This window comes from Macaca nemestrina, chromosome 17 (genome assembly GCF_043159975.1).
Source record: "Macaca nemestrina isolate mMacNem1 chromosome 17, mMacNem.hap1, whole genome shotgun sequence".
NCBI classification, from domain to species: domain Eukaryota; kingdom Metazoa; phylum Chordata; class Mammalia; order Primates; family Cercopithecidae; genus Macaca; species Macaca nemestrina.
Genome location: NC_092141.1, coordinates 67507794 through 67530847, shown reverse-complemented (window position 1 = coordinate 67530847; position 23054 = coordinate 67507794). Strand labels below are relative to the sequence as shown.

Below are 23054 nucleotides of genomic sequence, written 5' to 3'. Positions count from 1 at the left end.
GCCCCCTCTCCTGAGGAGGGGAGGTGGGGATGGTGCCCATGGCTGCATTGGAGGCAAGGCTGGGAGCTGTGGGAAATCAGACCTAATTTCTCGGATTTCTTGGTAAAGGTGGAGCAGTCCTCTCCTGCGAATTAAGGATCAGAGATGGAGCAGGAAGATTCAGAAGGGAAGGTCTGACTGGTCACTGAAGGGGAGAAGGAATTAAATGGATGGGGACCTCAACTGTCCATGTCAGGTGCCCGATTTCCCAGGGTGGGGGTAACTCCATCCAGGGAGGAAGGGAAAGGACAGGGGGCTTTCGTCCAGGGTATGTGCTGGCCTGGGGCTGTGGAAGTCGGATGCAGGGAATTGTGAAGGGAGCTGGTGAGAGAGGCTCAGAGAAAAGAGGCCCAGGCTGGAAAGAGGTAGAACAGAGAGAAAATGGAGGTAAAGGCTCGGTGGCTCTCTGAGGTCACAGAGTATTTAAGGGGTAATGGTGGGGATATAGATGGAAGAGAAAAAGACTAAGGTCAGAGGAAGAGAGGTAGTAGGTGAAAGTTTTCCAAGGAGGACAGCTCTAGGGATGCCATGATAATGTAGGGCGGGGCTGCAGTGGACAGGTAGGTCATCAGTGTTGAAGACGTCCATAAATGGAAGGCTCAGGAGTGGGATGGGCTTGTCCACACAGCCATTGACATGTAGGGCTGTGGCAGGCATCAGGGTAGGGAGAAGACTGAGGCAGTCCGCAGGGTTTTCAGTGCATGGTGGTGGGGGTGACCAGGAAGTCAGCAATAACAGCAAGGGTGGGGAGAAAGAAGGTATAGCCAGGTGGTGGGTTTTCTATAGAGTGGGGACTCTGTCACAGGCTGGCTGGACACATCCCACTGGAGTGGGGATTGCTGCAGGGGACACCGTGTCCCTAGGACGTAGCCTATTCACGTTATCTGTGGAGTGGTTGAAGATTTGGGAAGATTGTTAACAGCGAAAGATGATAAGTTGCAGATGTTTAGTAGTAGGAAGTTCTGGGGAAGAGAAAACTGAGCAGATTGGAGGAGATTGGAGAAAGGCAGGGTGCTTTTCATTCAGCAAATGAAGATCCTACTCATTTACTAAAAATAAAGACAAGAAGCTGGGAGTAGGGGCAGGCACCTATAGTCCCAGCTACTCTGGAGGCTAAGGTGAGAGCATTGCGTGAGGCCAAGAAGCTCAAGTGCAGTTTGTGTAACATAGTGAGAGCTTGTCTTCAATAAATAAGTAAATAAATAAAAACAGGCCGGGCGCGGTGGCTCAAGCCTGTAATCCCATCACTTTGGGAGGCTGAGATGGGCGGATCACGAGGTCAGGAGATCGAGACCATCCTGGCTAACACGGTGAAACCCCGTCTCTACTTAAAAAAAAAATACAAAAAACTAGCTGGGCGAGGTGGCGGGCGCCCCTAGTCCCAGCTACTCTGAAGGCTGAGGCAGGAGAATGGCGTAAACCTGGGAGGCGGAGCTTGCAGTGAGCTGAAATCTAGCCACTGCACTCCAGCCTGGGCGACAGAGCGAGACTCTGTCTCAAAAAAAAAAAAAAAAAATTAAATAAATAAATAAATAAATAAAAACAAGGAATTAGGCCGGGCGTGGTGGCTCAAGCCTATAATCCCAGCACTTTGGGAGGCCAAGACGGGCGGATCACAAGGTCAGGAGATCGAGGCCATCCTGGCTAACACGGTGAAACCCCGTCTCTACTAAAAAATACAAAAAACTAGCTGGGCGAGGTGGCGGGCGCCTGTAGTCCCAGCTACTCGGGAGGCTGAGGCAGGAGAATGGCATAAACCTGGGAGGTGGAGCTTGCAGTGAGCTGAGATCCAGCCACTGCACTCCAGCCTGGGCGACAGAGCGAGACTCCGTCTCAAGAAAAAAAAAAAAAAAAAAACAAGGAATTATACACATTTCAAACATAGAGACGTTCCATGAAGGCAGGAATGTTTGTCTCTTTGATTCACTGCTGTATCCCCAGAGCCTACAAAATGTCTGACACGTAGTAGGTGCTCACTGAGTATTTGCTGAATGAATAAATACAACAGAGTATAAAAAATAACATAATAAACTCCTGAGTACCCATCTCCAAAATGTTAATAATGTTTGTTTTGACTCTTGCCATTTCTTAAGAAATAAAAAGTATGAGGCGCACGGCACGGTGTGGCTTACAGCTTTAGTCCCAGCACTTTGGAAGACCGTGGTTGGTGGATCACTTGAGCTCAGGAATTCAAGACTAGCCTGATCAACATGGTGAAACCTTGTCTCTATAAAAAAAAATAAAATTAGCCAAGCATGGTAGCATTCACCTGTAGTCCCAGCTACTCAAGAGGCTGAGCGGGGAGAATTGCTTGAGCTGGGTAGGTCGAGGCTGCAGTGAGCCATGATCATGCCACTGCACTCCAGCCTGAGTGACAGAGTGAGACACTGTCTCAAAAAAAAAAAAAAAAGAAAAAGTTTGACACAGTTAATGCCTCTCCCCTTCTTCATTTTCACTGCATTCCCTTCCCACAGGTAACCACTGGCTAGAGATTGATGTCATTTCACTGAATGTTGGCTTATCTTGCCTGCATATGTGTTTAGCTGTAAACAATATACCTTGGTGTGATTTTTTTTTTTTTTTTTTTTTTAAGACAAGGTCTTATTCCGTCTCCCAGGTTGGAGTACAGTGGACCCCTGTTCTATAGTGAAACAATTATAGCTTACTGCAGCCTGGAACTCCTGGGCTCAAATGATGCTCCTGCCTTAGCCTCCTGAGTAACTGGGACTACAAATATGTACCACCATGCCTGGCTAATTTTAAAATTTTTTTGTAGAGGCAGAGTCTTGCTGTGTTGTCCAGGCTAGTCTCAAACTCCTGGCCTCAAGTGATCCTCCCAGCCTCTCAAAGCACTGGGATTATAGGCATGAGCCACCATGCCTGGTTCTACCTTTGTTAGGTGTGCTTTTTTTTTTTTTTTTTTTCCTGGAGTCTCACTCTGTCGCCCAGGCTAGAGTGCAGTGGTGCAATCTCGGCTCACTACAACCTCCGCCTCCCAGGTTCAAGCGATTCTTCTGCCTCAGCCTCCCAAGTAGCTGGGACTACAGGCACGTGCCACCATGCTTGGCTAATTTTCTTTTTTTTTTTTGAGACAGAGTCTCACGCTGTCACCAGGCTGGAGTACAGTGGCACGATCGCGGCTCACTGCAACTTCTACCTCCTGGGTTCAAGTGATTCTCCTGCCTCAGCCTTCCGAGTAGCTAGGACTACAGGCACGTGCTACCACGCCCAGTTAATTTTTGTATTTTTAGTAGAGATGGGGTTTTACCATGTTGGCCAGGATGGTCTTGATCTTTTGACCTCGCGATCTGCCTGCCTCGGCCTCCCAAAGTGCTGGGATTTTAGGCGTGAGCCACCGTACCCGGCCATTTTTTATTTTTTTTTTAGTAGAGACAGGGTTTCACCATATTGGCCAGGCTAGTCTAGAACTCCTGACCTCATAATTCTCCTGCCTCAGTCTCCCAAAGTCCTGGGATTACAGGTGTGATCCACCATGCCCGGCCATTACGTGTGCTTTAAAAATTTATATAAATGAAATGATAGTGTAAGGTGCTTCTGTTTTTGAGATTTCTATTTCATATAAGTAGTACAGCTGTCGACCTAAGTATAGATAGAGATAGGGAGATTCATTTGAATTGTTGTATGGTGTTCTGATACAGCAGTCCCCTTTTTGGCACCAGGCACCAGTTTTGTGGAAGACAATTTTTCCACAGATCAGGGTGAGGGGGGTGGTTTCGGGATGCAGCTGTTCCACTCAGATCATCAGGCATTCGTTAGACTCTCATAAGGAGCACACAACCTAGATCCCTGGCATGTGCAGTTCACAGTAGGGTTGGCGCCCCATGAGACTCTAATGCCACCACTGATCTGACAGGAGGTGGAGCTCAGGCAGTAATGCTTGCTCACCTCCTGCTGTTCACCTAGTTCCTAACAGGCCACGGATCAGTACTGGTCCCTGGCCTGGGGATTGGGGACCCCTGTTCTAATATATGAATAGAGCTGTTTGTTTATTGGTTCCCCCCCGAGAGATGTGTATGTCACTGGTGATTTTCCTCTCTGAAAAACAGTGCTGCAGCATCCTTATATCCATCTGCTTCTGCACTCGTGAGGGTTTCTCTAGAATGGACACTTGGCAATGAAATTGATGAATGTGTGCAGTTTTGAACCTCAACATCTGTAACTTTCCAAAGTAGATTTCAGAGTTGGGTTTATGAGACCACATCACCTCTGCATACTTTAGCTATTGTCTCCACAGTGAGACAGTGAGACTTTGCTTTGGGATGGCAGAGTCTCAGAGTGAGACAGCCCTCTCGACAATACCCTTCAAAGTAGGATCCCCCTTGATAGCATTACTCTCTGGTCCAGTCCACTTGACAGTCCGCTCGACAGCTCTCTAATGATGGGTTTGCTGGCTGGCTATGTCATTCACTCATCCGTCCGTCCGTCCATCCATCCATCCATCCATCCATCCATCCATCCATCCATCCATCCATCCAACGAATACCTATTTTGCACTTGCCACATACCAGGCACAGTGCTGGGGTTATGACAGTGAACTGCCAGATAGTTTGTTTTCCTGATGAAGCCCAAGTCTGTCTTCCTTTCACTGGACCCCACAATGCCCCAGTCCTGGGACCTCACAGTAAAGCCTAATTGAGAATGAACCATTGTGCTATGTCACATTGTAAGTAAACTCCCTTCTCTAGAAACATTTCTGGGGAGAAGTTGGTCAGGATTTTTTCCAAGAAATTTCTGGTACAGTTCCGGAGTCATAGAGCACAATAGAAGAGATTATGGACATTTCTTCCCCTCTGAGACCCCCAAAACGAGACTAATGGGCTAAGGCAATCCAGTGACTTCTCTCTCCCTGTGGTTGTGAAACAAACAGGAAGTGAATCTCCGTAAAGGAGCCTACCTGAGCTCATTGAAGATACATTTCTTCTGTCCTTGTATAGGTGATCCTTTGCAATGTAAATTTGCCACTCCTCTCATCAAAGACTGTCTCTCAGAGCTCCCTGCATTGGACAATGGGACCTACTTCCTTCTCACCAATTTTAATGATTTTGTGTACATAGACAAATTTCTAACCTAATAGACAAAGCACTGTGATCAAAGATCCTACTGCAAAAACTTGGTGAAGTGGCCCAGAAACCCAGAGGAATGAAATCAGATTGGAGCCACATGTGGTAGCTGTTGGCCTCCCTCCCTTACCCTGTGGAGCTGGGCTTGACTCTCTCTGGGGATGTGGCAGGCAGTGTGGGAGGGTCCAGGCTGGGTAGATCTGGGACCAGGGAGGGGCAGGGCCTGAGGGTAAAAATCTGGAGGGTTAAAGGCCCTAAGGGAAGTCAAGTCTGGCAGAGAGATCAGAAGTCCAGGTGGTTGACTGCACACAGCAGGTGGCAGCCCTGGCAGGTGGCTGGTATCTGAGAGGGCTGACATGGATCCGGTAGCAGGTGTTCCAGCTGCAGACAAGGCCAAGGTGAAGAATCCAAGGCAGGGAACATTCAGAAATTCAGAAAAATTGTTACTAATGGGGACATCTGCCAGGTGAGAGGCATGTGAAGGCTGGTGTAAACTAATTCACATGAGATGAAGAAGAAAGAACACAGGGCTTGGAGTCAGAAGATTCCCCTGACCGGCTTTGTGAGTTTTGTATATCTGTCAACCTCTCTGAACTTGTTATTTCTTATGGAGGAATTTTTAAAAAATTAATTATTCATGTATTTATTTATTTTAAAAGAAAGATGAGGTCTCACTCTGTTGCCCAGGCTGGTCTTGAACTTCTGAGCTCAAGTGATCCTCCCACCTTGGCTTCCCAAAGTGCTAGGATTACAGGCATGAGCCACCATGCCCAGCTTAGTTATTTCTTTTGAGAAGTGGGGAGAATGATACCTATCCCTCAGAGTTGTGGTGGGGCTAGGTGGAGGTTATGGAAGTGGAAGTACTTTTTTTTTTTTGAGACAGAGTCTTGCTCTCCTGCCCAGGCTGGAGTGTAATGGCATAATCTTGGCTCACTGCAACCTCTGCCTCCCAGGTTCAAGTGATTCTCCTGCCTCAGCCTCCCGAGTAACTGGGATTACAGGCCCACCATCCCCGGCTAATTTGTGTATTTTTAGTAGAGACGGGATTTCACCATGTTGGCCAGGCTGGCCTCGAACTCCTGACCTCAGGTGATCTGCCTGCCTTGGCCTCCCAAAGTGCAGGGATTACAGGCATGAGCCACCGTGCCCGGCTAGAAGTACTTTTTGAGTCAGAAAGAGTTGTTATAATCTTAGCTTTAGACTGGAGTTTACAGGGAGGCCTCTTTTTCTGTGGGGAGGCTAGGGTGGAAGAGCTGGGAAAGCAAGACATGGCCCTAGAAGAATAGAGGTCTAGGGAGGTCACTAAGATAGGGGCTCTGACAAGGGGACATGACAAGCAGAGGGTGTAGTGGTGAGGCCAGTGTATCAGTTTGCTTTTGCTGTGTAACAAACCATCCTGCTGTGTAGTGGCTTAAAACAACTGTGATTTAATTCCCCTGATTTTGTGGGTTGGTTGGGTGGTTCTCCTGGTCTGGGCTTGCTTAACTGGGGCTGGGTGGTCCAGGATGGCCTCACTCACATATCTGGTGTCTTAGCTGGGAAAACTGCAATGTCTGGGATGGCCAGGCCCCTTTCCATCTGGTCTCTCATCTTCTAGGAGGGTCTCTCATCCTCAGCCACCTTCACATGGTGGTCTCACAAGCAAGGAAGGACAAGCCCTTAGTCACAAGCACTTTCTAAGCCTCTGCTCACATTTGATAATGGTCCATTGGCTAAAGCAAGTCACATCTGTCAAACTCACATTAAAGAGTTCCTTTACTTTCTGACACACTACTCTCTGTGACATCTTTCAGCTTTTTGTTTCACTATTTAATTATGAACCAGGGCTTCAAATAGGAATTCCCTGTCTTTTACTATGATCAGGGGGGTTGGAGTAGAGGGCAGAGGGAAAACTTTTGATTGAAATGACTGTGTAGTGTTTGCATCTGCAGCCTGCTACAGCTCTGGATTGGGAGCAAACAGAGCAGAATGCAGGCTGGCTCCACACGAGCTAGCTGTGTCTCCCACCCAAGCTTCTGGTCTACCATGAGCTTGAGCCCCTGCTTTGCTGAGGATGATTTTCAGAGCAGAATGAAATGAATGGCTACCACAGAAATTCAAATCACTCTTCTAGTTCTGGGCCATGTGTCACCTAACATGGAAAAGAAGAATAAGTCTTAGCAAAATAATAGTGAGTAAAAAAGTAGTAAGGGAAATAATTGTTCACTTAATAATATTAAGTGAAAAAAAATCAGGCCCCAGGGATGGATAAAATCATGATTCCCCCCTTTTGTTATGTCATAGAAAATGCATTTGGACAGACAGTATTCCCTTTTTATTAACTATATTCATTTCAGAAGTATGTAGAATACATACAGACACATTAAAACTCTTTAATTGGGAAGCCAAGGAATGACAAACACACTAAATCAAGATAGTGCTTTCAGCTGGGCGCGGTGGCTCACACCTGTAATCCCAGCACTTTGGGAGGCTGAGCTGGGTGAATCACCTGAGGTCAGGAGTTCAAGGCCAGCCTGACCAACAAGGAGAAACCCCATCTCTACTAAAAATACAAAATTAGGTGGGTGTGTTGGCGCATGCTGTAATCCCAGCTACTTGAGAGGCTGAGGCAGGAGAATCGCTTGAACCCGGGAGGCGGAGGAGGTTGCAGTGAGCCGAGATTGCATCATTGCACTCCAGCCTGGGCAACGAGCAAAACTCCGTCTCAAAAAAAAAAAAAAAAAAAAGGATGGTGCTTTCTGCAAGTGGGAGGGGTGAGTGGGGCATGTGGTTAGATGTACGATATTGTCAAGAGCTTTGTTTTTTAGTTGGGGTGGTGGGTTTTCTTAGATCCTTGTTATATCATTTAAAAAATCTAATTTAGGCCAGGTGTGGTGGCTCATGCCTGTAATCCCAGCACTTTGGGAGGCCGATGCAGGCAGATTGCCTGAGCTCAGGAGTTTGTGACCATCCTGGGCAACATGGTGAAACCCCATCTCTACTAAAATATAAAAAATTAGCTGGGGGTGGTGTTGTGTGCCTGTAGTCCCAGCTACTCAGGAGACTGAAGCACAAGAATTGCTTGAGCCTGGTAAGCAGAGGTTGCAGTGAGCCAGGATTGTGCCACTGCACTCCAATTTGGGCTACAGAGTGAGACTCTGTCTAAAAAAAAAAAAAATTAATTGTTTAATTCAGCCCACTGAGATGTTGGTTTTGTATTTGAATGATTAAATGTTTAAAGTTTCCTCAGGGCTGTGAGGTCGAGCTTGGAGAGCTGTGCTTTCATATCTGTGGGTATAAAATGTCCAGGAGTGGCCACAGGAGGAGGAATGGATTAGCCCATGGTGGGAATGTCATTCAGTCAAAGATAAGAGGTAAGCAGCTTAGGAGGCACCCTGACTTCCCCCTTGATCAAACACATCTCCTCGGAAAACTTGTCCTCCATCCATGGACCAGACGGTGCTAAAGTCAAAATGAGCGACCTCTCTAATGGTCACATCAGGACACCTGTGCCAGAGCTGGCTCCTATTAACCCAAAAGAGCCATGCAAGGGTTGCCATGGTGAGATTGTTGCTGCCTGAGTGCCTTTGTTTATTCTTGACACTCAGTTGTTGGGGCTTTGATTCCCAACATTGTCCTAGGCACGGGCTGATAGAGCCAGAGCTGGGATGCCTCCCTCACTCTGGGGCTCCATGGGCTGGGCCCAGCTAAATGACTGAAAATCACATAGGGTTCTGTGGAAGACCAACCCTCTGGGGCTTTTTCCTGTCCCCAAATGCTACTCCTTTGCCCCATTAGTTGTCTGTTTCCCCAGTAGGTTGTGGGTGTCAGTCTAAAATGCTGCCCACCTGCCAGAGGATAGTTTAGGAGGCTATGGGGCCATGTGGGGTGCTGTTCCCTGGCCTGTTTGGGGAAGGAGAAAGCAGAAAGGATCTAACCTTTATTGAGCACCTGCTGTGTGGTGTGCCAGGCACTGTGTCCATCTCACCAAATTCTCACAGCAGTCCTGTGAGGTGCTATTCAAATCTTACCATCTCATGGCTAAACAAATGTTCTATTATGAAAAAATTTAAAAATATATCCTGAACCTCTATCACCTAGCACCCCACTTCAACATTTAATAAGTCATGCATAATCTTATTTCATCCATACCTTCATCCACTTCCCTCTCTCCTCCATTGTTTTGGAGTACATCTCAGCCATAATAGATTGCATCTGTAAGTGTTTCATTGTGTACATAAACTACTGGGCTCAACTGAAAAGGATTCTTTTAAAAAGTTATACTACTATTCTTACACCTTAAAAAAATCAAACAATAGTTTTCTTATGAATTTTTTAAATTAAACAAATTTTTAAAAATAGAGATGGGGTCTTACTGTCTTGAATTCCTGGGCTCCAGTGATCCTCCTGCCTTGGCCTCCCAAAGTGCTGGGATTACAGGTATGAGCCATTGTGCCCGGCCATGAATTTTTAATAAATGGTATTAGAACATTTGGATAGTAATTTTGAAAGATATCAAAGTATATTTATTCCTCACATCATATATCAGAATAAACTCCAAGCAGATCAGAGATCTCTATGTGAAAATATAAATCATACACATCCTAGAAGAAAACAAGGCTCTGTATATGGGAAAAGCCCTCCCTTAAAACAAAACAAAAAAAGAAAACAAAAAACTATGCCTAAAAATTCAGATGCATGCAAGATTATTACATTCACCCACATTAAAAAACAATTTTATTTTTGAGCCAAGGTCTTGCTCTGTCACTCAGGCTGGAGTGCAGTGGTGCAGACAGTGCTCACTGCAGCCTCAATCTCCTGGGTTCAAGTGATCCTTCCACCTCAGCCTCCCAAGTAAGAGTAGCAGGGACCTCAGGTACATGCCACCATGCATTAAAATGAGCATTAAAAATGCTCAGGTGCATTTAAAAAATATTTTGTAGCAACAGGGGCTCGCTGTCTTACCCAGGCTGGTCTTGAACTCCTGGGTTCAAGCAGTCCTCCCTCCTCGACCTCCCAAAGTGCTGGGATTGCAGGTGTGAACCACCGCACCTGACCTAAATTTTTTTTTTTTTTTTGCCTGTAAAAACACCACAAGCAGAGTCAAAAGACAAGTGGCAAACTGGGGGAAGTGATTTGCAAGAGATATCACAAAGGACTAATTTTCCCAATAGAGAGAAAACATTTTTTAAAATAGGGAAAAGAATAAAAACCAAGACCTGACAGAAAAATTGGGAAAGACATGAGTAGACAGTTCACAGAAAAGTATATACAGATGGCTCTTAAACATATGGAGAGACGTTTGACTTCACTCATAATAAGCAAAATGCAAAGTAAGCCCCACTGAGAGATCATTTCTCCTCCATGTGATTGGCAGACATGCAAATGTTTGATCAACACTCTGGTGGTGAGCTTCAAGAATATCCCTCATACAGTGCTAGCAGGAGGGCAAACTGGCCCAAGTCCCATGGAGGGGAATTTGTCAATATCTAAGAAAATTACGTATGTATATATTACTTGACCCAGCAAGACTTCTAGGAATTTACATGGAAGATCTCCACAGATATAGAATACTATGCCAGAGTCATTTACTGCAACATTATTTGCAATAGCAAAGTATTAGAAACAACCTAAATACCCATGGAGACTGGTTGAATAAATTACAGGAATCCAGTCATGCAATGGAGTCAAATGCAGTAATTAAAATAATAAGATGGGCACGGTGGTTCACGCCTGTAATCCCAACCCGGGAGGCAGAGGATGCAGTGAGCTGACACTGCACTCCATCCTGGGTGACAAAGTAAGACTCTGTCTCAAACAAACTAAAAATAATAATAAAGGAAGATCTCTATGCAGTTTCATGGAGTGATTTCTATGGCATATTTTTAAATAAAAAGCCAGAAAACCAAATCAGTTAAATAAACAAAAGCCCCAGGGTGTCAAAGGGTATATACAGTGTTCTATGTTTTATGTAAGAAAGGGCAATTTATTTATTTAGAAACAGAGTCTTGCTCTGTTGCCCAGGCTGGAGTGCAGTGGCGCAATCTCAGCTTCCTGCAACCTTTGCCTCCCAGGTCAAAGTGATTCTTGTGCCTCAGCCACCTGAGTAGCTGGGATTACAGGCGTGTGCCACCATGCCTGGCTAATTTTGTATTTTTGGTAGAGATGGGGTTTTACCATGTTGGTCAGGCTGGTCTCGAACTTCTGACCTCAGGTGATCCTCCTACCTCGGCCTCGCAAAGTACTGGGATTACAGGCGTGAGCCACCTTGCTTGGCCTTTAGTGGTGATTTCTGAGATTTTGATGCACCCATCACCCAAGTAGTGTACACCGTACTCAGTGTGTTGTCTTTTATCCCTTATGCCCCTACTACCCATCTCCGCTGATTTTTACCTAATAGATTTGTGATAGGTAGTAGCAGTTGTATAGCAATTCTGAAACTGCTTTGAATATTGAAGGACAGAACAAATAAGTAAATATATTGATGTTATTGGGAAATAAGTTCTCACTGAAGGAGAAGGGAGACACAAATATGGAATGGGGGAAGATGAGAAAAATCCTTTAGAGTTTAATTTTATTTGGAGCCATCAGTATCTACTAATGACTGCCAAAGAAATGATGCCCAGAAACAGTGGGTACTGAGTGCCCACATCTTGGTTTCTAAATACTATCCCCTGCTAAAAGGAATCAGGGTTCCTTGGAGAAATTGCTGATTCCAGACCTGGGGTAGGGAAGATATCAAATGAGCCTGTGCCAGAAGGGAAGGAGATGCTCAAGGACTGATGGGAACATGTCAGCAGGACAGAGGTGTGAATGGGGCTCCCACTGAACAAATTTGGGATAAACTGCATCAATGAAGATAGTGATCGTAATGGATTAGAACACATGAAATAAAAAAAAAATTCATAGTGATATCATGAGAGAGAGAAGGAGAGAAAGAGGAGTAGGGTGGTAGAGAGAAAAGAAGAGATTTTTTTTTTTTTTTTTTTTTTTGAGACAGAGTTTTGCTCTTGTTGCCCAGGCTGGAGTGCAATGGCACGATCTCGGCTCACTGCAACCTCCGCCTCCCAGGTTCAAGCGATTCTCCTGCCTCAGCCTTCTGAGTAGCTGGCATTACAGGTGCCCAGCACTACCCCCGGCTAATTTTTTGTATTTGTAGTAGAAATGGGGTTTCACCATGTTGGCCAGGCTGTTTTGCAAACTCCTGACTTCAGGTGATCCACCTGCCTTGGCCTCCCAAAGTGCAGGGATTACAGGCGTGACCCACTGTGCCTGGCTGAAAAGCTCATTCTTATAGTAGAATGCCAATAAATGTAGAAGGAATGATAGGAATTAGGTAATCACTATTTTGCAACCTCCAGTATAATAATTCATTTAGGCAAGGGTCATAAATTGACGCTGAATCCATTGGTGAAGGATTTTGGGGGAACAGAATAGTCACATAGTCTCAAAGTATGGGAAAGACACAAAGACACAAGATCACCTACGTAGAACTCTTGTCAAAAGGATTAACGTAAGTCTAATCATGAGGAAACAATCAACTAAATCTAGTGCTAAAGCATCCTAAAAACTACTGGCCTGGAGTCTAAAAATGTCTAGGCTGGGTGCAGTGGCTCACGCCTGTAATCCCAGGCTTTGGGAGCCTGAGGCGGGAGGATCGCTTGAAGCCCAGAGTCTGAGACCAGCCTAGGCAACGTAGTGAGACCCTGTCCCTACAAAACAAAAACAGAAACAAAAAAACAAAACAACAAATGTCCTGAAAGTCTAAAAGTTTTTGGGATCTGTTCTAGATTAGAGGAGAATAAAAAGATGTGTCAACCAAATACAACATATGATCATCAATTGGATCCTGAATCAGAAAAAAATAGAACTATAAAGGATACTTTTGGGACAAGAGTAGACATTTGAATATGGACTGTCTTATATATTAATGAATCAATGTGCAATTTCTTGCAGGTGATAATGGTATTGTGGTTTATGCAGCAGAATGTCTTTGTTCCTATGAAATACATGCTGAAATACTTTGGGATAAAGTGGCTTGTGTTGTCTGCAATGATCTTTCAAAGATTCAGAGGGGAAAAAAAGGTCTTCATATATACTCTTGAAATGGAATTCCTTTCTTCCTGACCCACCTAACCTAACACTCCCCCCTGGGCTGGTCACTGGCAAAGGATTCCTTTTCTGTTTTCAGTGCACCTTGGTATGGAACCCGGAGCCAGCAGAGCGACAAATAGGTGTGGGGCCTGCTTCTGGCACCATGTGCTGATTTCATGTCCCCTCATTCACTGGGAACACTGAGTTGAGAGCCTGGAGATGCAAGTTCAAGTCCTAGTGACCCTGGGAAAGTTATTCCACCTCCCTAACTTCCTCATCCGGGGCTTCAGGGTCTTCAAGACCCCACCCAACCATGATGTCCAGTGGAAGAAGCTATTTTTGAATGCCAATGCATATAGGGTCCTGGGAGCTGGGGACAATTTGGTAACTTCTAATGACCCTCTGTGGCAAGGGGATGGAAAGGAAAGTTTGTCCTTTGGTTTCTTCCTTCCCTAAAGTAGGTCTGAGTCATTTTGGGGAAGAAAGGAGATAGCAAGGAAAGAATGTGCACGTGTGGGTATTATTGTGTGTCAGTGAGTGAGGAGCTGAAGCTGGGGGCTGGGGGTGGGGTGGGGAAAATGCCTGGGGACTGAGGAGTACCCTGCTTGGTGTCTCAGGGCTCCTGGGGAAGCTCCTAGCCACACCTGTTCTGCTTCCATCCCCAGGCCCATGAGAGGCTGGAGGAGACGAAGCTGGAGGCTGTGAGAGACAACAACCTGGAGCTGGTGCAGGAGATCCTGCGGGACCTGGCACAGCTGGCTGAGCAGAGCAGCACTGCTGCCGAGCTGGCCCACATCCTCCAGGAGCCCCACTTCCAGGTTCCTGGCTGCTGGGGCTGGGGTGAGGGAGCAGGAGGCGGGTGGACCGGGGCATGCTGCTGTTGGAGGGGCCGGCAGGAAGTTGGAGCTGGGATGGGAAGAGACCTGGGGCACTGCCCCATTGTCCCTTCTTTTCCTACCACCCCCTAGTCCCTCCTGGAGACGCATGACTCTGTGGCCTCAAAGACCTATGAGACACCACCCCCCAGCCCTGGCCTGGACCCTACATTCAGCAACCAGCCCGTACCTCCCGACGCCGTGCGCATGGTGGGCATCCGAAAGACAGCCGGAGAACATCTGGTGAGGACTGGGCAGGGCCAGAGGCGGGGCTGGTGAGGGTGGGGGATTGAGAATAACCAATGAGGGGACAAAAAAAGGCCAAGCGTGGTCTGAAGATGAAGATGGGGCCAGCTTTGTGCAGAGAAGGGCCCATGCAGACCCAGGAGACCATAGACACTGCACACTCACCTGTGTCCGCATCTCTCCAGTCTGCCCGCTTCCGCCCCGCCATTAGTACCTGCTCTAAGTGAAGAATTTAGGCAGAAGGATGGAGGACGACTTTGTGAGTGCGGGGGTGGGTGGGTGGGGACAGGAATGGAGGTGCTATTAGAAGAGTATTTGAAGATTCTGACTTGGAGCAATCGGGTCCTCATCTTACACTCTCCCTCTGACCTCCAGGGTGTAACGTTCCGCGTGGAGGGCGGCGAGCTGGTGATCGCACGCATTCTGCATGGGGGCATGGTGGCTCAGCAAGGCCTGCTGCATGTGGGTGACATCATCAAGGAGGTGAACGGGCAGCCAGTGGGCAGTGACCCCCGTGCACTGCAGGAGCTCCTGCGCAATGCCAGTGGCAGCGTCATCCTCAAGATCCTGCCCAGCTACCAGGAGCCCCATCTGCCCCGCCAGGTGGGCCCCTCCACCAGCCCCTCTCTCAGCAGAAGGCCCAAGGGATGGCCAAGCCTCCTGGCTGTCAGGGTTGCAAGTCTCACTGAGGCCCTCCTCTCCTACTGGTTTCCTCCAGGGGAGATGAGGGTGGGACCTGCAGCCCAGGGGCAGCTGACTGCAGCCGCTGACAGGCCTCTGCCTCTGCTGCACCTGCACGTGCTCCCGCATTGGCCGGCATTATGCATGCAGCCACAGCCTGGGGTACCAGAGTGTATGAGAGAGCGCCTGTATCGTGGTCTGCGTTCTTCACATGTTTGTGCGCATGCGCAGGGTGGGTGGCGTTGTCGTATGTCCTGGACAACTGTCTCCTAGTTGGTGGATTCTGGGGGTCTGGCTGCTCTATCTACCTCTCCTATTGGCTCTCTCGCCCTCTGCCAGAGCCCTTCTCCAAGGGTAGAGGGTGAGTGGAGGGAGGGATCCAGGATTAGATGCCAGGGTCCTGTCCCCTACTTGATGGTCCCACATCCTTGGTCCTAAGATCTGAATCCTGTAGTACTAGATGTGAAGGGAGGTTGGCACCAGGGAGGCACATGGGCAGGCCTGGAGGCATCACTCCTGCAGGGGGACAGTTCCATTTCCCCTTGTGTCTTTGTGAAAAGAGGGGGCACGGGGTAGACCTCCACCTGCAGCCTTCTACTGCCCCTTCCCCCGACCCTTTGCTGATTCCTGGGCCCAGGTATTTGTGAAATGTCACTTTGACTATGACCCGGCCCGAGACAGCCTCATCCCCTGCAAGGAAGCAGGCCTGCGCTTCAACGCTGGGGACTTGCTCCAGATCGTAAACCAGGACGATGCCAACTGGTGGCAGGTGAGCCCCGGGCACCCCTGCATCTCTCCAGGTGTGGTACATGGGAGGGCAAGGGCACAGGGAGGGGTCCTCTTGCTCAGGCAGATCTTGGTCTCATGTCCGTTTCAGGCATGCCATGTTGAAGGGGGCAGTGCTGGGCTCATCCCCAGCCAGCTGCTGGAGGAGAAGCGGAAAGCATTTGTCAAGAGGGACCTGGAGCTGACACCAAACTCAGGTAGGAGGTTCCCCCCTACCCCACATCTCCAATCTGGGATCCGACAGGGCCCTGTCTGCCTCACTCACCCATCTCCCTATGGCCAGGGACCCTATGCGGCAGCCTTTCAGGAAAGAAAAAGAAGCGAATGATGTATTTGACCACCAAGAATGCAGGTGGGTATCAGAGTGTCCCCCCCCTTTGTCCTCCTCTAACATGGCTTGCCTTTCCCTGTCCCCACGCATCACCCGTGAAGATGTGTGCCTGGCTCAGATGCTGCCAGCCGTGTCCCTAGGCCCTGCTCGACTCCCCCTTGCTCCCCTGTTCTAAGCCCTCTTGCCCTCAGCCTCCCTGAGAGCTCCGCCCCTCCCTCACCATGCAGCCTGGTGAGCAGCGCCATCTCCCTGTGTCCAGAGTTTGACCGTCATGAGCTGCTCATTTATGAGGAGGTGGCCCGCATGCCCCCGTTCCGCCGGAAAACCCTGGTGCTGATTGGGGCTCAGGGCGTGGGACGGCGCAGCCTGAAGAACAAGCTCATCATGTGGGATCCAGATCGCTATGGCACCACGGTGCCCTGTGAGTGGGAGCTGGGCCCTGCTGAGTCGGGGACAGGGAGCAGGGGCTCCCCTGGGGGCCAGGGCTGAGCCTACCGAATGGGCATCTTCATGGGTGCCAGGCCAGGTGGTACCTTTGGGTGTACGGGTTGGGGTGCACGCCCTCTGTGGGTAGGTAGGGGAACTTCAGGCTCAGGAAGGATGAGGGAGTTGTCCTGCCAACAGGTGGCCTAGTGGGCTGGGCTGGCGTCCCCTTTCCTTCTCTTGTTTCACTTGCTAAAAGCCGTGAAGAAAGTGAGTGCCCAGCTGTGCACCCGGGTGAAACCGGCTATGAGCTGTGTATGTGTAGCCTTGTGGAAGACAGGGCTTCTTAGTGGCAGAACCAGCGGGGGTGGGGGAAGCTCCTGGCTGCCAGAGGCAGGACTAAGAGCGCTGCCCTGGTCTGCTTGGCTCTTGCTGTGTGGCTTTGGGCTGTACATTGCCCTTTCTGTACCTCAGCCTCTCATCTGTGGGCTCTGGGTTAGACCAAGGTTACCACCTCATGTCTCTGTGTGTGCCAGTGGGGAGGGTGGGGGGCAGGTGTGTGCAAAGGCAGCAGTGCTGGCAAGATGAGGGGCAGACTGCACCCCCAAGACTGGGAAACGGGGGCTTGGGTAAGTGTGCGTATATGTGTCTGAGGCACTGTGACCTACCCCCATCCCCCTAGACACCTCCCGGCGGCCCAAAGACTCAGAGCGGGAAGGTCAGGGTTACAGCTTTGTGTCCCGTGGGGAGATGGAGGCTGACATCCGTGCTGGGCGCTACCTGGAACATGGCGAATACGAGGGCAACCTGTATGGCACACGTATTGACTCTATCCGGGGCGTGGTCGCTGCTGGGAAGGTGTGCGTGCTGGATGTCAACCCTCAGGTACTGCCACTCTGCTCCTTCCCAGCCTGCCTAATGTCCTCTCTGCTGCCTCAGTGCTCCCCCATAGTTCCAGGTACCTGTCACCTGAGCACACCCGTGTACCCCCTCTGCCCTCAACTACTGCTGAAACCCAGCCTACCTGGAACCTTTCTCAGCGTTCCAGAGCCCCCACTCCTCCTCTAGTCTCCTCCAGTCACCCAGCCACCTGCCAGCTATATGTCATTTGTCCCAGGACTCATGTCCCAGACCCCTAGGCACCCTTTTCCACCCACTCCCAAGTGCCCACCCCAACCCCAGTCACCCTCACAGCCTTTCTCTGGTTCCCAGGACAGACATGGGGATATGCTCCCTACCCTACCTTCTCCTTCTGCAGGCGGTGAAGGTGCTACGAACGGCCGAGTTTGTCCCTTACGTGGTGTTCATCGAGGCCCCAGACTTCGAGACCCTGCGGGCCATGAACAGGGCCGCGCTGGAGAGTGGAGTGTCCACCAAGCAGCTCACGGTGAGGGCTCTGAGGTGTGGGGGAGGCGTCCAATGGCTGCCTAGGGTGGTGGGGGACAGGCCTGAGCTGACAGAGAGAGAGGAGGAGGTGGTGTTGGGGAGGGACAGGGGCCTGCTCCAGTTATCGGTGAGGCAGGACGTGGTCCCCTACTGCGTAGATGTGGAACGGGAGGTCTGAGAAAGGAAGTCCAAAGTCTCAGAGTGAGCCAGGCACACAGCTAGCCTGGGACACATGTGTTTCTGACTCCAGGCCCCCAGCTCAGCCCACTCTGCAGGGGCAGAAAGCTGGCCAGAGAGAGTTCCAGAGGGCCAGTGGAAGAGGTAGGCAGGAGGTGGGCCAGGTGAGCTTGGGTTGCTTATAGCTGGGGGGAAGCTGAAAGGTAGGAGAAAGCCAGAGGCGGGAAGGCTGGCTGGAGGGGTGAGTCAGTGTAAGAGAGCAGGCAGTGCCTGGAGGAGAGGCTTCAAGCCTGCATTGCAGGACTCCGGCCCCTTCCTCCTTCCACCCTGTGTCTTGCTGCGCCTTCCCAGGAGGTGGAGGGTTTGCAGAGCTCTGAGCGCAGGGGTCCCTCTGCTGGCCATGCCTGGTGCTGCTGCACTCAGGCCCCGGGTACAAAAAGGTCACACAGACAGTCAGTGGCTAAACAGGGTCTGCCTGACTCTCAAGTCAGTGCTCCCTCAAGTCTGACTAGGCTGCCTTACCTATGCAGCATGACAGGCTGGTACCAGGGCAATCCACAAGTACCCAGGACAACCCCACCCTCTAGCATGGCTGGGGCCCAGAAGAGGCTGTCTAGGCTGGCACCCTTCTGCCAGTGACCCCCTTAGGAGCTCTGGACCCTTGCCTGATTCCCATTCTGGGCACCTCCTCCTTGGCAAAAGGTGTGGCCAACCGGAGCTGCTGGGATATAGCTAGCTTCAGCTTATTTAAGTCAGTTGTCAAGTACCCTTCCCCACCCCTGCCCAGCCAGCTTCCACTGGGTCGAGGGTGTGACCTTTTTGTACCTTAATTTTCTGTTATAAATGGGGAAGAATTAATCCTACTTTGCAAAGCTGTAGTGAAGATTATGTGGCATGCAAAGCATTTAGGGGTGTGATTGGCAGTTACTAAAGCTTATTTCCTCCCTTTCACTCATCATCTGTTTGTGGTCGATGGTGAGCCACTTTGAGGCAAACAGAGAGGGGCCCCTCCCTCCCTAGCCAGGGAGTCCACACCAGGGTTGGGCTTTGGGGAGGGGGAGTGGGGGAGCTGTAGCTCCTTCTGACAGTGGGGGTGAGTTGTAGGAACTGACTGTAGGGAGGTCCCCTTGTGCCTGGGCAGGAGGCGGACCTGAGACGGACAGTGGAGGAGAGCAGCCGCATCCAGAGGGGCTACGGGCACTACTTTGACCTCTGCCTGGTCAATAGCAACCTGGAGAGGACCTTCCGCGAGCTCCAGGCGGCCATGGAGAAGCTACGGACAGAGCCCCAGTGGGTGCCTGTCAGCTGGGTGTACTGAGCCTGTTCACCTGGTCCTCAGCCCACTCTGTGTTGAAACCCAGAACCTGAATCCATCCCATTCCTGACCTGTGACCCCCTGCCACAATCCTTAGCCCCTATATCTGGCTCTCCTTGGGTAATAGCTCCCAGCAGGCCCTAAGTCTGGCTTCAGCACAGAGGCGTGCACTGCCAGGGAGGTGGGCATTCATGGGGTACCCTGTGCCCAGGTGCTGCCCACTCCCAATGCCCATTGGCCACCAGATATCTCTGAGGGCCAAGCCATGCCCAGGAATGTGTCAGAGTCACCTCCATAATGGTCAGTACAGAGAAGATAAAAGCTGCTTTGGGACCACATGGTCAGTAGGTACACTGCCCCTTGCCACCCCTCCCCGGTCACACTCCTCTGGACTGGCCACACCCACCCCATTCCTGGACTCCTTCCACCTCTTACCTCTGTGTCGCAGGAGCAGGCCTTGGGCTGTTTCCATGTGGCCAGGGGAATGCATGTCCCACTGGCAGCCAGACAGGCCTGGGTGGTGGTGCCAGCCTGGTGCCATCTTGAAGGCTGGAGGAGTCAGAGTGAGAGCCAGTGGCCACAGCTGCAGAGCACTGTAGCTCCCAGCTCCCACAGAAAGGGGCAGGGTCACAGGGCAGATGCTGCTCGGTCCCTCCCTCATCCACAGCTTCTCACTGCCGAAGTTTTTCCAGATTTTTCCAATGTGTCCTGACATGTCAGCCCTGCTCCCCACAGGGCCAAGCTGGCAGGGGTCAGTGGGCTCAGCCCAGGTAGGCGCGGGATGGAGGGCTGAGCCCTGTGACAACCTGCTGCTACCAACTGAAGAGCCCCAAGCTCTCCATGGCCCACAGCAGGCACAGGTCTGGGTTCTGTGTCCTTGACCTTGGTCCATTTTGGTTTTTTCTCTAGCCAGGTCCAGGTAACCCACTTGCGTCAGGGCTGCCGGGTTGGAGGGGCTGAGGAGGAGTTCAGAGGGGACCTTGGGAGCCTGGGCTTGAAGGACAGTTGCCCACCAGGAGGTTCCTCACACACAACTCCAGGGGGCGCCATTTACACTGTAGTCTGCACAGCCTGTGGTTCCATGTGCATGCTTGGCGCCTGTCTGTGCCTCTGGCACTGGGGTGTGTGTATATGTATGTGCGTGTGTGTGTGTGTGTGTGTGTGTCAGGTTTAGTTTGGCGAGGAAGCAAAGGATTGTTTTGTTTTGGAGGTCTCTCTTTGGGGCCCCTTTCTGGGGGTTCCCCATCAGCCCTCATTTCTTATAATACCCTGATCCCAGACTCCGAAGCCCTGGTCCTTTCCTGATGTTTTCTGCCTTGTCCTATTGTCCCTCTACCCTAAATGCCCCCCTGCCGTAACTTGGGGAGGGCAATTTTGTAAAATAGGAGACTCCCTTTAAGAAAGAATGCTGTCCTAGATGTATTTGGGCATCTCATCCTTCATTGTTCTCTGCATTCCTTCCGGGGTGAGCCTGTCCTCAGAGGAGACAACCTGGGACACCCCAAGTCCAAACCCCTGTGCCTCCCAGTTCTTCCAAGTGTCTAACTAGTCTTCTCTGCAGCGTCAGCCAAAGCTGGCCCCTGAACCACTGTGTGCCCATTTCCTAGGGAAGGGGAAGGAGAATAAACAGAATATTTATTACAAATGTTAGAATATATTTCTTATACTAGGAATCTCATTTGCATTTGCATAGAGTATACACATGGGGTGGAAAGGCCAGGCCTGCCCCCATCTCGTTGGTGTGCCTCTGCATATACTACGCACTCATCTTCCTGCTCCTCTTTTCCCTTGATCAGTGTCCTTTCATCCTAGTTCAGCTGTCCCTTGCATCACCCTCAGCCTAAGAGAGTGGGAAGGAAATGGGGTGTTTTCCTGCTGACTTGAGGCTATGGGGTCACTTGCCACTTCCTACCTTCCCTGGGGGACTTGAGGGTAGAGGCGACTTGAGGGTAGAGGCAGGGGAAGATTTGTTGTTGCAGCTGCCTCTGCCCCCTTGGTCCAAATGACCATCATCTCTGATGGAGATGGGTTGGGTACCTGGCCCTCATGGCACCCTCACTGCTAGTGATGCCAAGGGACAGGCCTGGAGCCCTTCCCTCCTGTCTCTTCTCAGTCCTTCCTCTCTGAACAGCCTCCTACCTCCCCTGCCTGAGCCCCACTCCACAGCCCTCCCAGGTACCTATCAAGTGGGAGCAGAGGCTGTCAGTCCTTGGCTCACCTGGGACAGGGCTGGGGCTGGGTTGGAACAGGTGTGTGTGCCCACCACATTAGCTCTGTGACTCTTCTCCCTCCCTGCCATTGTGGACTCTTATATTTGAGGGACCTCAGGAGAGTGAGGACCCTACCATCCACTGTCCATGTTCAGTCCCAGCCCCAGTGCCCTTCCTCTGTCCCCTCCCTCAGCCATCCAATTCTTGAGTTTTCTCACTGACTGGTTTTTTCTTTTCCTTGGATTAAATGTGAAAGCAAAGGCTTCTGGCTCTGCTTGTCTTTGGTTGGGGTTGGTGGATGGCTTTGGGAGAAAGTGAGAGCTGGGGAGCACAGCACAGATGACTCTAGAATGGAAGTCAGAGTGACATGTCTTGTTTTCTGCAATGTCTTCCTTTCCTGTCTTGCCCCTGCACACTCCCCTTCCCCAGAAGATGCTCCTTCTAAGTGCTCGTACCCAAGGACATGAACAGACATTTCTCAAAACAAGACATACAAGTGACAATGTATGAAAAAGTGCTTAATGTCACTGATCATCAGAGAAATGCAAACCAAAACCATGATGAGTTACCATCTCACACCAGTCAGAATGGCTATTATTAAAAGGTCAAAAAATAAGATGCTGGTGAAGTTGCAGACAAGAGGGAGTGCTTATACCCTATTGGTGAGAATGTAAATTAGTTCAGCCCCTGTGGAAAGCAGTTTGGAGATTTTTCATAGCACTACCATTCATTCCAGCAATCCCATCACTGGGCATCTACCCAAAGGAGAAGAAATCATTTCACCAAAAAGATACCTGCACTGGTGTGATTGTCACTACGGGACTGAATGTAGGACGAACGCCACTTGTGACAGTTACCATGGGACTGAACAAAAGAGGATGAACACAGAAATGAAAACTTAACACAAAAGAATCTGCTTTAAAGGAGGAGTCATTGCTTTTGCTTCTAGTGAGCAAGGGCCCTGAGCTTCCACAGCCCTCTATATTTATTGGGCAGAAAGAGCAGGGAGGAGCAGGTAACCATTGGTCAGCTGCTTGATTTATCACAGGTTCACATAATTGCTAACAGGCTTCAGGTATGCCTGTAGATAATCACAAACACTGCACCTGGGGCGTGACTGCCCTCAGCATTCCTTCTGGACAGCAGACACAGTTTGCCAGTATTCTGCATTTATGAGAACAGTTTGCTGTTTGCTCATACAGCCTTCAGTGGTATACTGAGTTGATCACGACCCTCCTTCTTTTGGCCTCCAACATCTCCCCCTTTTTGTTTTTACATTAATTGAACAAAATCTGTCCTCATGTTATGGGGGTTGATGTCAGTGTGACTCTGGTCAGTCCTCATTCCATCTTCACATTCAGATTCAACTGACTCATGGCTCGTACCAGGGGAACCAGGCCCATCGTTGGGATCCATGGTTCCCTCCAGTCT

At 50.0% G+C, this 23054-nt stretch overlaps 1 protein-coding gene across 7 annotated transcripts in view; it reads left to right on the top strand.

The window, feature by feature from the left end:
* LOC105469406 (MAGUK p55 scaffold protein 2) overlaps nucleotides 1-21886 on the top strand; it is a 33237-nt gene extending 11351 nt beyond the window's left edge. For all 7 annotated transcript variants that reach the window (XM_071083222.1, XM_011720387.3, XM_011720379.3 and 4 more), the window contains 10 exons: nucleotides 13859-14011; nucleotides 14162-14311; nucleotides 14690-14917; nucleotides 15633-15764; nucleotides 15873-15978; nucleotides 16065-16133; nucleotides 16372-16533; nucleotides 17218-17420; nucleotides 17794-17922; nucleotides 19240-21886. In XM_071083222.1, the coding sequence (XP_070939323.1) occupies nucleotides 13859-14011; nucleotides 14162-14311; nucleotides 14690-14917; nucleotides 15633-15764; nucleotides 15873-15978; nucleotides 16065-16133; nucleotides 16372-16533; nucleotides 17218-17420; nucleotides 17794-17922; nucleotides 19240-19416 (1509 nt within the window). In that variant the 3' untranslated portion in view covers nucleotides 19417-21886. The remainder of the gene's footprint in view (nucleotides 1-13858; nucleotides 14012-14161; nucleotides 14312-14689; nucleotides 14918-15632; nucleotides 15765-15872; nucleotides 15979-16064; nucleotides 16134-16371; nucleotides 16534-17217; nucleotides 17421-17793; nucleotides 17923-19239) is intronic.
* Nucleotides 21887-23054: the final 1168 nt, after the last annotated feature.